The 16,096-nt window shown below is 39.7% G+C and overlaps 1 protein-coding gene across 1 annotated transcript in view; it reads right to left on the bottom strand.

Annotated features, from left to right (window-relative positions):
- LAMA4 (laminin subunit alpha 4) overlaps positions 1–6,355 on the bottom strand; it is an 88,510-nt gene extending 82,155 nt beyond the window's left edge. The window contains exon 1 of the mRNA XM_072141761.1: positions 5,668–6,355. Coding sequence (XP_071997862.1) covers positions 5,668–5,871 — 204 coding nt within the window. The 5' untranslated portion in view covers positions 5,872–6,355. The remainder of the gene's footprint in view (positions 1–5,667) is intronic.
- Between the last annotated feature and the right edge of the window lie 9,741 nt (positions 6,356–16,096).

The following is a 16,096-nucleotide window of genomic DNA, read 5'->3' as shown; positions in this document are numbered from 1 at the left end:
GGTTTGAATGGTAATGTGAACTTAGACTTGTCTGCTTTTCACTCTAAAATATCAGTAAAAATTGAAGTGTCACGTTAACGTGGAGCTAAATGGGAAAATAGAAGGAGCAGAGAGTCACATTAGTTGAATCCCCACCGCACAGAGAGAACAGCACATTCACAAAGACTGCAGAGGGGAGAGCTGTTAGAAAATAAAACATACAAGTCGCATAATGTGCAGAATCATTGTTATCTCTTGTGAGAACAAACTAGTTTAATGAATTCTGCAACGTTTTTTGAAAGGTTAGGTAAGCTTTAAATATGCTAGTTTTTCCAATGTCAGTATTGGTAACTGCTCATGTGAGAGTTTCCCTGACTTCTAGAGAAATATAAAATCAGCTTTCATCTGCAGAAAGAAGAAATAGACCCACCATAAATGGTTGCTATATCTAATATACATGTCACCTATTTAAGGATAATATGCTTTAGCTACTTCTTGGAAGTAGTTACAAGACAAAGATGAGGCCTATCATAAGAACATTTGAGCCATGTTAGACATCGAGTACAATTTTGACAATTATTTCTACGGTATGATGTCATCATGAACAGGATACTCCTGTTAGTAAATGTTATTGTAAATTAGAAACAAATGTAATGAGGCCCCTTTTTATGGAAGCCAGTTATGTGGGGATGTAAAATCTATGCTGGCTGACTTTCCTTTAATTGGGTGCATGGTGATTACTTGTGCTCTGACTGCTGATTTTCATTAATATCTCCGTGAGAAACTGATACACTCAAATGAGAAACATATGTGGTTTGCATCTCTCCCTAAGTTTGATGGTGTCATTTCCACCAAAGAAAATAGCATGACTAATCTGAAGGACTCACTTACTCAGCATAGGAAATAAAACATGCTTGGCCTTGTGACCCTGGTATTATGCTGGGCAGCATATGGTATACGAGATAATTCTGACTGGGAAAATGAACTGTGTAATGAAAACAAACTTAGCAACACCCTCAAATCTAAATTGTTTATACAAATCAAATAAACAATTAAAAATATTTGACAAATCTTAATTTGTCCAAACTTGGAAATTCTGTTTTATGGGTAAACTGGGGGGTACTATGGGGGGTACTCTTAAGGAATATTGAACGTTTGAGGCCCCTGACTGGCAAATGTTGTGGGCCCCCACAGAATGATAATCCAGTTCTGTGTGCACAGTGAGTTCTCTTCACCTGGAAAGAAAGAAGGGTTTCCTGTGACTTGGGGTCCCTTCTCCTCCTCGGGGCCCCTGAACTCAGTTACACTAAAACCCCCTGATGGTGGCCCTGCTGACAGGCAGAGGCAGAGGAAATTGTATTCATTAGCTAATGTGGTCACACACCTTAAGAAGCTTATTTACAAAGACTTAATTTACTCAGATCACTGGGAAACAGGCAACACAAGGATGTTTTTATTATTTGTGGGGTGACTTTTGAGCTTATAGACACCCATGAGGATCTGGACTGTTTCTAATATACCTGATAATGCTTAAAAGGGGATTTCCAACAAACTAAAGTTATTCCCTATCCACAGGATAGGGCCTAACTTTCTGATCAGTGGGGGTCTCAGTGCTGAGACCCCCACAGATTGCGAAAACGAGGGGTTCGTCGGACCCCTCACCGTTCCGTCAGACTACTGGTGCTCTTGACAATTTCCGTCAGCTCCATAGAGATTTATGGAGCAGAACAGTCATAGGATAGAGCCTAACTTTACTTTGTGGGAAAACCCCTTTAATGTTACATTTTTTAAGTACCTGGCAGCTTAACCCCTACTGAATTCTATTTGGACACTTCCTTGGTAAACGTGTTTCTTGAAAACATGTGTTTCAGCAATGTTGACTACTTTTAAAGTACCTATAGCAGATAGTCTTTTTGAATAACAACTCTACATAGTTATGCCATAATATGGAAACTTGTACTATTATTTTTCATTTTATTGGGTTGCAGTCTTATTTCATAATGATAACGTTATGCAACTTTCTAAGCTTGTATAGTATAAACGTTATCTAGCTTTCCGCTCTATTTATAAGGTCACTGTCAGTAGCATGAATATAAAATAGTAGAGAAGAATTATAGAGCAATTTGTAGCACAAGCTGAACAGGTAATAGGAGCAGCTCCATCTCATGGTGGTAAGAGACGTTCCTATCATCCCTGTAGTAATCAGTGGGAAATAATCTAGTGTGTGTTGATGATTGAAACCATGAGCCACGTCACAGATCTGGTTTTCACACTGCTGCATCACCTTTCTAAATGGTGCATTGACAGTATGTGTATCTAGATAAATTCACTGCTATTTCACACTCTCCAAACCAGACATGGATAGCATTTAACTTCAGCTTAGCTTTGGTATGTGTTACAAAACGTGAAGTGGCTGCATCTATTTTAGTGTTTGGAAATATCTCAATCCTATGATATCCTTTTATAACATTGCATTTAATCTTATTTATATATGATTTGTGTTATCTTTATAGAGCTGTAGTGACATCTAGACAAAGCAGGATAATAGGAATTATTTATTTTGCTTTATATGTAGTGCATGACTGTAAATCTTCAGCATTATACAGGGGTGGATTATAGAGTGGGCTACCGGAGCAGATGCCCCCCCCCCCACCACCACTTGGCCCAGGAAGGGGTCCCCACAAAATGTGGGTAATTCAGGCGGTCGCATGGCTGCATGAATCAGCTCACATAATGTGCAGGTCCGGCTTCCTGGCTTTTCTCTGAGCTGGCTGGTGCTTTAACAGCTGAGTGTGGTATCCAATAGACTTTAGTCTATAGCAGAGCAAGAGAACAATAAGTTCCCTGCTCTGCCATAGACCATCAGTGCTCACAAAGTTAATGGCGTTCTACCTCTGATGGCTCAGTGACATTAATTTTAAAGGGGTATTCCCATGAAGACAAGTTTCTTATATGTACACAGCATAACAAAATTACACATTCTCTAATTTACTCTTATTAACAAAAATGCAGCACTTCACAGATATAAGTCCAACCTGTCTCCATCAGTCCTGCTGTACACAATTTCAGTTTACCCTAGAAACAACCCAGTAACTTCTCACTTAAGGTCAGGCGCCATCTTGGGTTTTTGTATGAGATTGTGGAGCTGAGTCTGGACTGTGTGCCTGTAGCCACGCCCCTTGCCCGGAGCTCAGAGACTCTCACTGATTCACATCCTGTCAGCACATGGTGAGCGGAGAGAGATGCTGCAAAGCACAAGCTACAAGGAGATAAGTGATCTGGAGGAAGGGAAAGACAGGAACATATCTGTGAGATGTAGCAGACTTGTGTGTGTAATAGGCATCTAATGGATCTTATGATCTGTGAGATGAAGTAGAGCTGTGTGTGCAATAGGCATCTCATCATCTCTGATCTGTCTCATCTCTATGTGTCAGTGTGTTAGTACAGAAGCCAGAGGATAGTGCGTATAAACCCTGTACCCTGATAATGTAACCGCATTGTTACCCCACAAAACTAGATGGATAATACAGTAATGTGTCTGCTTAGTGAGGCCCCACCCACACCCTGGGAGCCATTCCCAGAGCCTCTCCATGCTTCCCACTGTGTACCGACACTTCCTCTACTGCAGTGAGATTACAGCAGGCAGAAGGAGGAGTGAAGTGTTGAGAGAGTGCAGGGAGGGGTGTAAAAGCCTGTGATACTAAAGCAAGGAGGGGCTCTAGAAATGCAGCAAGAGCCTTTCAGGCTCATTGCCATGATTTTAAAGTTGATTTTTGAAGGAAGGAGGTCATAGATAACTAATATAATAGGATTACCAAAGTCATGGTGCCTTGATCTATGAGTAAGTGCCCTTGGTTTTTCATTCTTGATTTCGATGGTAGGATTTCCTACTTTCATTTCAATCTATTTTTTTTACCTGCTTCATACTGAAATGGCCTAGCTAATATTTAAATTTGTCTCCATTATAATGATATTGGTGAGCTATCAATATAAGATCTATGGGTTAGGACACATCATGCACCCATTAGCCAGCTGTTTCTGGCATCCCCATTCTTTTATGGGCAAATCCATTAAAGTGTATTAGTTGCTGTAGCTCAAGATTGCAGATTTTACATTAACCTATAAACTAGTTATTTTGGGAAACATATTATGGTGCATACATGTATTATTTAAAGTCTTTGGTGTGTTTTATAATCCTTAACTTTCCTGGTGACCTGTACCACATACATTACACTCTGAAGCTATGCACAATTGGCTTAAAGCAAAATGAACTCTTTACAGCTGCTTCACAGTTAAGGAAAGAAGACACCCTGGAATTCCTGCTAGATTATCCCTTGGCCAGTAGAGTTAGGATCCATGCACACAAACTATGGAGGGCATTTATCTGTTGTTGACATAGAAGGATGTGTAGTGGGTGCGGCAGGCGGGTGTGAAAGGGGCTAGAGTGGGGCATTTCTACCCTTCACCTGCTCATTTGCTATAGCCTGTGACTATTCAACCTAAACAGTTGCTGTCTTATATGGAAAAATCTCCGGAAGGCAGGGCCTGATATAGATTTGTATATCTGTCAGATACACCAGGAGTCTCCTGATGCTGCTGAAGGGGTGGGGTTTCATCCTATTCTGGAGAACCAGGTAGCGGCTTATGCTAAATGTACCACCCAAAATTAAATGAATAGCATGAGGACATTCATTACTATGGGCTCATACACTCTGCCATGGTTTCCAGGGACATATGTATGCTGACTGCCTAAGCTATAAAACTATAGAATCTATTCCCATCTGTGTTTGCAGCTCGGACAGTCTTTTCAGTGGACATTGACATGTGAGTGGACTTACCACATCAATGACACACAGGCCACAAACAATGGACAACGGCCTGAGAAGGGCACATGTTCATGTGCTGGTATATTTTATTTAACTATGAATACCTGGAGTCCAAGTTGTTTAGATCACAGAACATTGCCAAGATTGGATTCAACGTACTGTGTGTGCAGGACTATGCATTGAATAGATGTGCTGGTGCCCCAATAAGAATTCCAATATGCATATAGGTTCAAAGCCAAATATAGTTCAATTCCTTTGTGCTCCACAATTAAGCATTGGAAGATATGTCATAGTACCTAGGATATTTATGTTACCTCGTACTTCGCTGGTGGATACAAATGGTACCTTCCCACATTTATCATTCCTTTACCTAACCCGGAGCTCGATATTTGGTGACATCCATAAGTACGTACTATAAGATTAACTAAGCTGCATTTCTATAGTAGTTTTAGACAAGAATTTTTTTGAAATACCATGATGCCCTCAGCACCAGGGCATCAAGATGAATAAAAATCTCTTGTGACTAACATTTCAAGTCACACCTGGGTATAATAAATTGTAGTTTGTATTTTACTGATCTCTTGAAATATTCTCAAGTCAATGAAAAAAATAAAAATACAAAAAAAAAATACAATACAAAAAATACTTTATGTCAGGGTAGTGATATTTAAGCAATTCCCATATTCTCATGTATTCACCAAAGAGAATTATCTCCAATTTGTTAGTTATTCTGTTACAATGAAAAAAGAAGATACATTTTTGGTACATTCTGAATGTCATGATTTGCAGAATTACATTTCTTGAACCTTAATATGAGAAGAACACTTGACACTGTTGTATTTATAATATGAAGGATTGTTACCTGTGATAATGGGATCAGCCTGGCAGGAATGTAGGATTGTTGGATGTCTATGATATTGAAGTCTTGCTTGCTGTTGGTGGTAGATGTACTACCTTCAGCCTCCAAGTGAAAAGCACTGCCTTCAAATGATCCCTTGCAAGGGCACAGGTATCCCAAGAAAGTAAGTAGCACACAGGCATGCCACATAAGGAAGGCACACGCCATTCTTTTCTTGAATTATGAAATATTTCTCTTTCTACAGCATCCAAGTCCTGTTCAGATACACACCCTCTTCACTTCTGCACTGCTTCCAACATTTAGACTTGTGCTGTGACTTTCCTTTCCAGATGTGCAGCATAGAAGGATTCCCACTGGCTGTTCTCACTCACATACAAGGAAACATGCTCCTTCTGTGCTTCACTATCCCCGGAGACTAGACTGGAATAATCTATAGGGGTCGGTTAATGAGTTTTCTTCCAGCAGGGCGTAGTGCTCCACAGGCTCCTAAGGCACCTTATCTTCTTTGTGTTGGGATACAGGATACACACTGTACAGTTGTGTTGCACTCTCTGGCTTCCCTTACTGCAATGAAGTTCACCTCCAATTGTAAGACCCTCCCTCTGGAAGCTCTGCCTGACTGCCCACAACTAGCCTTTGCTAGGAATGATTAGACTGCAACAGACATATAGTCTTGTTTAGCCATATCCCTAACTGCAGCGCTGTCTTATCAGCGATAACAAAGTGTAAGATTTTGTAGCCTGTCAAACTGTCATTTACACTATGCGAGGCAGATTACAGCTATGTAAGGCTGGGCAGACATGGTGAGATTTCCTATTCTATCAGGCTGACAAGCAGATAATGAAAAAGTGGGACGCCGTGCTGAGCACTGTTATTTGCTAGCACAGGAGCAGGGACATTTAGTCATTTTTATTGGGCAATGAGATAACACCACTGAAATCAATTGTTGGCCATGAAAATGTAATTGGAGGTCGTGTTGAGCAATCCACATGCTAAATCACATACAGGCCGTCCCTTGGTTACATACAAGAGGGTCTGTAGGTTTGTTCTTAAGTTGAATTTGTATGTAAGTCGGAACTGAATATTTTATCATTGTAATCCCAGACAGAACTTTTTTAGCCTCTGTGACAATTGGATTTTAAAAATGTTGGGTTGTCATAAGAATCAATATTAACACTAAAGCTTTCATTACAGACACCTTTTGATAACTGTTACAGCTGTTTATTGTAGCCTAGGACTAAAGTACAATAAATTACCAATATCCAGAGGTCCGTTTGTAACTAAGGGTCGTATGTAAGTCGAGTGTTCTTAAGTAGGGGACCGCCTGTGCTATTAATGAAAAGGTCCCCATGTATAAGATAGGCACACGTTTAACATTTACACCAGCACACCAGTAACTGTGCTTTCCTCACTACAGGCATTCACAGTGTTGAAGAAAACATGTCATCAGATTTTGGGCCATAAAACTGTGGCCATGTTGTTGCAGGACTCTCCCAAATATGATCCTGTTTCTATTCCCTGATTTTTCATTTACACAAACAGTACATGATCTAAAAATAATACCGTGAGAAAGGAGGGGTGAATAAGGGGTGTTTGATGATCCAGTTATTAATAATAATTCTTTATTTATATAGTGCACACAGTTTATGCAGTGCTGCACAAAGCATGTCAAATTGGTCCCTGTCCCCATGGGGCTCACAATCTAATCAACCTAACAGTAAGTTTTGGAGGAAACTGGAGTACCCGGAGGAAACCCACGCAAACACGGAGAGAACATACAAACTCTTTACAGGTATTGACCTTGGTGGGTTTTGAACCCAAGACCCCAGCACTGCAAGGCAGAAGTGCTACTCAGCCACCGTGCTGCCCTATTCTTTATAAGGTATCACAATAAATAATGCTACTTGTGCCAATCACAGTGCAACTGATCCTATGATTGGTTATTATTGGTACCAATGCAGATTTCCTTTTAGAAAGCTTCATAAATTGGCCTGAAAGAGTATAAAAAACTGATGTCCAGTGTGAAAGTCACCTTGACTATGTACAACGCCATCAGAAATGCACCAATAGTTGATCATCCTTCTTGCTTTTAATTTCCGTGCTTTGGGTTTCAAAATGTTGCTTGAGGGATGTCAGTTAACCAGGAGGTAAAAACATTTAAGAGTTCCCGCCCCTTCACACATACTTTCAAATCTCTTAAAACATTGAATAAATGGGAGACCTTCCAGAATTACGTACTAATGGGCAATTCTCCGGAATGAGCTAGAACATGCTCTTAGTCATTTTAAGTGTGATGTGTCCACTTTATTTGCGGAGCATGTACATAAAAATGAAGTTACCAATGGTATAGCACCTGTGCTATGAAATGGGTTGTAATGGTCTGGTAAAAAGGGTGCAAAAATCTGAAAAAGTGGATCTTCATGACAAAGTAAAAATGTTGAAGTAAAAAAAACTACTGTTTATTAAAGCCATTCAAAATAGTCATCATTTTCCATAATGACAAAGTACATTTAATTGTCTGAAATGCATCAATGCGTTCTTTTGCTTTCATGTGAATTAGTTTCTAATGACTAAAATAAACAGTAGTTTTTATCTTTACCATTTTTTCCTTTTTTTCATGCTGGACATACATTTTTTTCATTTTTTCCCACTTGAGTTTATATTCCTAGGGAGGCCCAGAGTTTTTTCTCTCCATGCTGTGACTCTTTCATGTATCTGCTGACTTCTCAAGTTTTCTTCCTTCAATGGTTTATGGTGAGCCGCTACTTTTTTCTATATGTATAGTTTTGATGTCCTAAAACCTGTTCCTAAATATTGATAAGTATGCCTTCATCTGTATATCACCATGTACAAAAATGGGAAAGTCAAGCTAGGAGCACCACTAGAAACATTTATCCTTTCCATTTTGACCTATCCACAGGTGATACATTTAGCTTCTGATCACTGACTGATGCCAAGCAGGGACTAGATTGCGGACACCCTTATTCCTAATCATTGCACTACTCCAGGAAGGAGGATTACAGTATAATGGAGCAGTCAAATATATGCATTGTCAATGTATTCATAGTCTATAATTATTAAAATGAAAAAAAATTGTGAAGTTAAGACGCAACAGAGGTTTCCCTTGAATCCCTATTTTAGTTATTGGTGGGGTTTCAACAGTGAAAGGGCTTCTGTGACCACTTATTTATAACACATCCTTTAGATAAGTATTGAATGTTGATTGCAGTAATATTCCTTTAACACACAGTGGTAGAAACAGTAATAGATATACTTAGATATATAATGCTTAGGTCTGGGTTATATTATGAATTTTAACGCTGCATGTTGTATTATTACTAGTTATTTTACAGTGTATAATGATATACTAGCCTTGCCAAGCCTGTGCATTTTGGCATATATTATTCTGTAAGCTAGCCAGTGCCTAAATGTTACTTCATCATTTCAGAAATGTGAACCGCTATTTACAAAGACTGTTCTGTTTTCTCCTTAAAGAAATGCTTTGTGAGATGTCAGGAACAAGGCTGGTAGTGTATGAATCCAGACTACATTGCCCAAGGCTGACCACTGCATCTAACTGTAGGCTCATACAAGTACACGGAATGTAACCTTTATATCATCTTTTTCCAAATGACTTATATGGAAAAGTATACTACCATGTCTTAAGGAAGGAGAATGTTAAGTAACAAAGTGGAGGAAGCCAGTATTACTCTACATGAGCTATTCTCTCTGTAATAATATTATAATACAAATATATTTACAAATATTATAATAAGTATCCTGTAAAAAGGCAATAGATTTTAGTGATTTCCACAAAATGTACATATTTGTGCTCTCTATAAAGTTAGAATTATGGATTTGTTCCTGTGTTATCCCCCTAATAGTTTATGAATAAATAGACAAGTGCATATAACTATTTTTCCTGTGCGTGTGTGTTTTGCATTTATTTACAAAAAAAGGAAATTTGGCAAAAATTTGGAAAAATTCTCAATAATGGAAATCAAAATTTTCTACTTTTTGGAAACGTAGTCATAAAAGCAAAATAACTTGATAACTAACATTTCCGGTGTCTGCTTTATGAATTTTTTATGCATTCTCTCATTTTTGTAAAATGTTATGAGGCTTTGAACTTTAGGTGCGACTTTTCACATTTTCATAAAAACGCTAAATCATACTTTTGAGGGACCTGCTCATATTTCAAGTCACTTTGAGAGGCCTAAGTTATAGTAAAACTTTGTAAATTACAACGTTTTAGAAAATTACAACCCTCAACATATGTAAGACAACTTTTACGAAGTTTGTTAACCCTTTAAATGTTTTACTGTTATTAAATTGAATGTAGTTTTCAAAAAATGTACACATTGTCAGTGTATAAAATACCGAAATGCTCCACCAATTTGGACCTATATGGCTTATTTTCTGTGAGATTAGATGCACTTTGCAGATACCCAGAATACCGGAGGAGCTAGCTTATGCCGCCTTGGGTACGCTATGGTCACAGTGCTTGGTATTGGGACCAGAGGACAGGCCTACAGCCTGGCAGGTCTCCAGGTCTTCGGCGGACCTGAGGCTGTCTAGTTTCTGCAGCTTTGTTACAATGAGCCAGTGGCTTATTTTAATGAATACTGTGTAAAAGTGCCATATACTGTACTACAATACAGTAGTATACAGTATATACATCATATATTAAAAAAAGTTTAAAAATTGTTTAAAAAATGATATAAAAAGGAAAAAAACCTAAACAACTTTCCTGGTAACTAACTTATGTCTTTACAAGAGATGTCACTTATAACTATGACCATCCACAACTCGACAGCAGATGCTGTACTAGTGTAACATAGTTCAATTCCAATGAAATACCAGGCAGCACATCCTGGTGTGAAGCAGCTGAATGTCCCTCTGATGCTGTCCCCCCTTCATCACTGAGGAGAGAGGTCCAACTTGCCTCATGACATGTGCCTCTTTTCTTCATATATCGGCACTGTGCAACATCCCCCACCGGGGCCTAGCCATTTTTGTGGGATAATAACACCACTGCTTTTGTGATTGTGGAAGTCTCAGCGGTATGATAAGTTTGAGCTTCTGAAGACATATTTGACCTTGACACCATACTGTGCATGCCCCCTCTTGCTCTCATAATGATGTTATAATTAATCTGGGGGTTACATTTCACTTTGTGGCTTTCTCATTCCAAAGTGGAATTTTCAGATTCATCATATCTGCAGGGTAGTTCACAAACACTCATTTTAATTTACAATTTTTATACACCAGTCCCTGTTTCTGGTTTGTTCCAGTGTTTTTCATTTAACTTTCTTACCACTAATAACAAATGGAAAAAAGAAGACATATTCTTGGCAGATGTAGGTATACACACATTGTTATTGCAGAGATTACAACCGTAAATGGCTCTGGGTGCACCAAGTGCTCCTCTATTAAATATATTATTTAGTTTCTTAACATGTCATAATTGGGTGGAGATTTATTAAAATGTTTCAATTCTTTCAATATCTATGTTGTTGCATTTAAGGGGAAAATTACAATTTTGCTATATTTACATCTCATTTTTCCCATATGTTGTACTTACAATTCCAACACCCCTGCCTGCGCAGTGCCAATGCAGGGTGGCAAAATCAAATCCACTCTCCAGTCAATAAGGTTTTCTAAGGCCTGATCAACCAATGGAGACTTCCAGTGTCTGAAAATGGTGATGCAGCTGTTAAATATCTACCTGAGAAGTAAGCTGTCATTGTGTAACCAATAAGATTGTTGTTATGATACTCTAAAGACAATGCAGGCTGGATAATATTCTTGCTATCTCACAAGGGGAGTTTATAAAACCACAAATGCATGGAAAGTTCCAGAGTTCTACCTAAGCCTACTGGGAAGCTTCATAGAAGCACGTGTGTCTGTGGCACGCTGCCCTGACACAACAAGCCTGTGTGGAGACCAGGCCCAAGCAAACATCCACCTTCAGAAGTCTTCATCATCCTGCTGCTGAAGCAGCTATCTATACATCTCCAACCTGAAGCTACCTATACCAGGGTATGAGCATGTCCTGTGGAACACTATCCAACCAACCATCTTGACCCAGTTGATGTTACTGCTGTTTTGGCTTTTGTAAGGTTGTTACTACCAAAGGCACCCCATTCACCACCACCAGGGATCCCTACCTCTACATCAGGGTTTCCCCAGGGAGAAACATCCGATTCCTTCTTTCACGTGCTTCCACCTGCCAGAGACCTCCCAGGTTATGGATGAGGCCTTTGTCCCCTGCTACCCAGCACCATGATCGCAGACTCTATATTGTGATTATAGTGTGATATGTCACCTGCTGTCTCCTTTGACACCCTGAATGTGGGGGGAGGAGTGAACATTAGCAGAGGCCAGTGATTGGCTGTTGCCAATCTTTAGGATAGTTTCATAGTTTATACGGTTGAAAAAAGACACTTGTCCATCAAGTTCAACCAAGGAAGGGAAGGGATTGGATGAGGAAGGGATTGAGGGGAAACAATTCTATATAGCATAACAATCAATGTTATTTAGCTGTAAAAAGGCATCTAGACCCTTCTTGAAGCTATCCGCTGTCCCTGCTGTGACCAGCGCCTGAGGCAGGCTATTCCACAGATTGACCGTTCTCATAGTAAAAAAGCCCTGTCGCCTCCGGTGATTAAACCTTGGTTTCTCCAAACGGAGGCAGTGCCCCCTCGTCTTTTGATTTGATTTAATCTGGAACAACTTACCACCATATTTTTTGTATGGACCATTCATATATTTCTATAAATTAATCATGTCCCCTCGTAGTCGTCTCTTTTCCAGACTAAATAAATTTAGTTGTTTTAATCTTTCCTCATAACTAAGACCCTCCATACCCCTTATCAGTTTTGTGGCTCTACATTGAACCCTCTCCAGGATGTTTCTCCAGTGATGTCATTGGACAATTAAATCACTGGGGTCCTATACTAAGTTGAATTTTCCTTTTAATAACCAGCAAAAGTCAATATTCATCGTACTTTAACATCTTTTCATGACAAGTGGACCATTACCATACTTGTAAAAGCAGATTTTATAAGGAAGGAGACCATGGATAACAAATATAAGAAGATTGTCACAGTCACTTTGCCTGAATCTATGAATAAGTGTTCCTGGTTCATCAAGTTGTTTCTTTGTAGATTCCTAGCTTGTCTTGTCTGTGGGTTGTTGGTTTCCTGTTAAAAAATTGCAAACTTTTATTTTGGTTAATAAAACAACACATACACTCACCGGCCACTTTATTAGGCACACCATGCTAGTAAAGGGTTGGACCCCCTTTTGCCTTCAGAACTGCCTCAATTATTCATGGCATAGATTCAACAAGGTGCTGGAAGCATTCCTCAGAGATTTTGGTCCATATTGACATGATGGCATCACACAGTTGCCGCAGATTTGTCGGCTGCACATCCATGATGCGAATCTCCTGTTCCACCACATCCCAAAGATGCTCTATTGGATTGAGATCTGGTGACTGCGGAGGCCATTTGAGTACAGTGAACTCATTGTCATGTTCAAGAAACCAGTCTGAGATAATTCCAGCTTTATGACATGGCGCATTATCCTGCTGAAAGTAGCCATCAGATGTTGGGTACATTGTGGTCATAAACGGATGGACATGGTCAGCAACAATACTCAGGTAGGCTGTGGCGTTGCAACGATGCTCAATTGGTACCAAGGGGCCCAAAGAGTGCCAAGAAAATATTCCCCACACCATGACACCACCACCACCAGCCTGAACCGTTGATACAAGGCAGGATGGATCCATGCTTTCATGTTGTTGACACCAAATTCTGACCCTACCATCCGAATGTCGCAGCAGAAATCGAGACTCATCAGACCAGGCAACGTTTTTCCAATCTTCTACTGTCCAATTTCGATGAGCTTGTGCAAATTGTAGCCTCAGTTTCCTGTTCTTAGCTGAAAGGAGTGGCACCCGGTGTGGTCTTCTGCTGCTGTAGCCCATCTGCCTCAAAGTTCGACGTACTGTGCGTTCAGAGATGCTCTTCTGCCTACCTTGGTTGTAACGGGTGGCAATTTGAGTCACTGTTGCCTTTCTATCAGCTTGAACCAGTCTGCCCATTCTCCTCTGACCTCTGGCATCAACAAGGCATTTCCGCCCACAGAACTGCCGCTCACTGGATGTTTTTTCTTTTTCGGACCATTCTCTGTAAACCCTAGAGATGGTTGTGCGTGAAAATCCCAGTAGATCTGAAATACTCAGACCAGCCCTTCTGGCACCAACAACCATGCCACGTTCAAAGGCACTCAAATCACCTTTCTTCCCCATACTGATGCTCGGTTTGAACTGCAGGAGATTGTCTTGACCATGTCTACATGCCTAAATGCACTGAGTTGCCGCCATGTGATTGGCTGATTAGAAATTAAGTGTTAACGAGCACTTGGACAGGTGTACCTAATAAAGTGGCCAGTGAGTGTATAATGCAGAAGATAGGTTTTATCGAAATTAGTAAGAGAAAACTCAGGAAGCCTTATGAGGAGTAAAATGCACATCAGATGCCCTCACTGCATGCTATTCGTGGGTAGGTAATCTATATAAGATAGACTATAAATGCTGAAGGTTTGGTTCAAGGTGTTGTACTATTTATATATATAAGTCACATAACTTTCATTGGTGTATTTTGTTCCATTGACAGCCTCTAGAACCATAGGTACTGTATCTTCATATTAATCAAGATACAACAGGAATAATCTCCTGTGATATGTGGTGTTACCTACATATACTTTACATAAAAATCATGATGTAGAGTAGAGTGTGGACCTAGTTTTCTCTTACTATTTTTGATAAAACCAATTTTCTGCTTTATATGTGTTATTATTATGTGGTATTTATATATAGAGCATCAGTAACACCATGGTGCTGAACAATCAATAAGGGGTTCACATACAAGTACAAAAACTACAGAGATGTGGAACAAAGGGAAGGAGGACCCTGGACATAAGGGCTATACGGGAGGTTAGATAGAGACATAATGGGGCAGGTTTACTTACCCGGGCCATTCGCGATCCAGCTGCGCGTTCTCTGCGCTGGATTCGGGTCCGGCGGGATTTATTAAGGCAGTTCCTCCGCCGTCCACCAGTTGGCGCTGCTGCGCTGAAGAGCATCGGAACACACTAGAAGACACCGAGCCGGGCTGAGTGAAGGTAAGTGCAATTTTCGCAACACATTTTTTTTTAAATGCTGCGTTTTTTCAGAATCCGTCGGGTTTTTCGTACCGTGCATGCTGGAGACGATGCGGCACAATCCGATTGCGTGCGCCAAAATCCCGAGGCAATTCAGGGGAAATCGGCGCAAATCGGAAATATTCGGGTAACACGTCAGGAAAATTAACCTCCAATGTGAGAGAGCAGAGCAGAGCAACACAGTTTTTAAATAACCCATAATAACATTTTAGAGTTTTAGAGTTTTTTATCTAATCCTCTATGGTTGGTATTTACCAATGTTGCAATGTAGCTATTAAAGTGCCCAAAACAATTCCAACATACATTGCAAAATGCAACCTAAATCTTTTAAAACTTAACTGTGTATACATTTCAATGGAAGATACTGGCATCTCCTGGAAAATATTGGGCATTTGTACACTGCTGTTTCCATCATGCAAATTCCTGTGCTTATGTCCAGCCTGGCAAGGCTTCCATGTTGAAGATTCTTGCCACTGTCCTCCCTGCCATGTGACAGATCTGGTTATGATCTATTTATCTTCTGAATGCTAATTATTTTTATTTCTGAGGTTTTTATTATTTCATTGCAAAGAAACCCTTATTATTTTATATTAGTTCATAGTTGTATTGTTTTTTTTTCTAATAGATGAATGCTGAATTTTTTATTTGCCACCCTCAATGCTATACCGGAAGATATTATACATATTTGAATACAAACAGTTCTTGATAAATACCCTCTTAATCTACCATATCCTCTTTTCCTGAGACAAATACTTCTGCAGTTAAGTATTGCAGTTGCACTTACCATAACTTTGACCTTATTTTTATTTTGTAGACCACTTTATCAGACCATAGATGATCAGTTCCAGTTAATTTGGCTTCTTGGTGATTTGCTGTAAGTGACACGAATATGAACCTATAATTATCTATCATTACAGTAAATTTAATTAAATTTAATTCCATTTAGTAAATGAGATCATAATATGTTAGGTCAGGGTCATAACTACAGCGGTAGCAGTCACAGCAGCTGCTATGGGGCCCACAGTATCAGGGGCCCAGCATTCGACCTGACACACTAAAGAATGGAGGATGATCACCACTACATACATATTATGCTGAACATTTTACATGGTAATATGTAAGTAACAGTGCACATCTTCCACAGTACACAGCATGAATCGGCAGCTCAGATAAAAATTGTTGGGGAAGAGGAATGGGACAG

This window comes from Engystomops pustulosus, chromosome 3 (genome assembly GCF_040894005.1).
Source record: "Engystomops pustulosus chromosome 3, aEngPut4.maternal, whole genome shotgun sequence".
Taxonomy (NCBI): Eukaryota; Metazoa; Chordata; class Amphibia; order Anura; family Leptodactylidae; genus Engystomops; species Engystomops pustulosus.
Note: the sequence above shows the minus strand (reverse complement) of the source record. Positions and strands in the feature narration are given on the sequence as shown.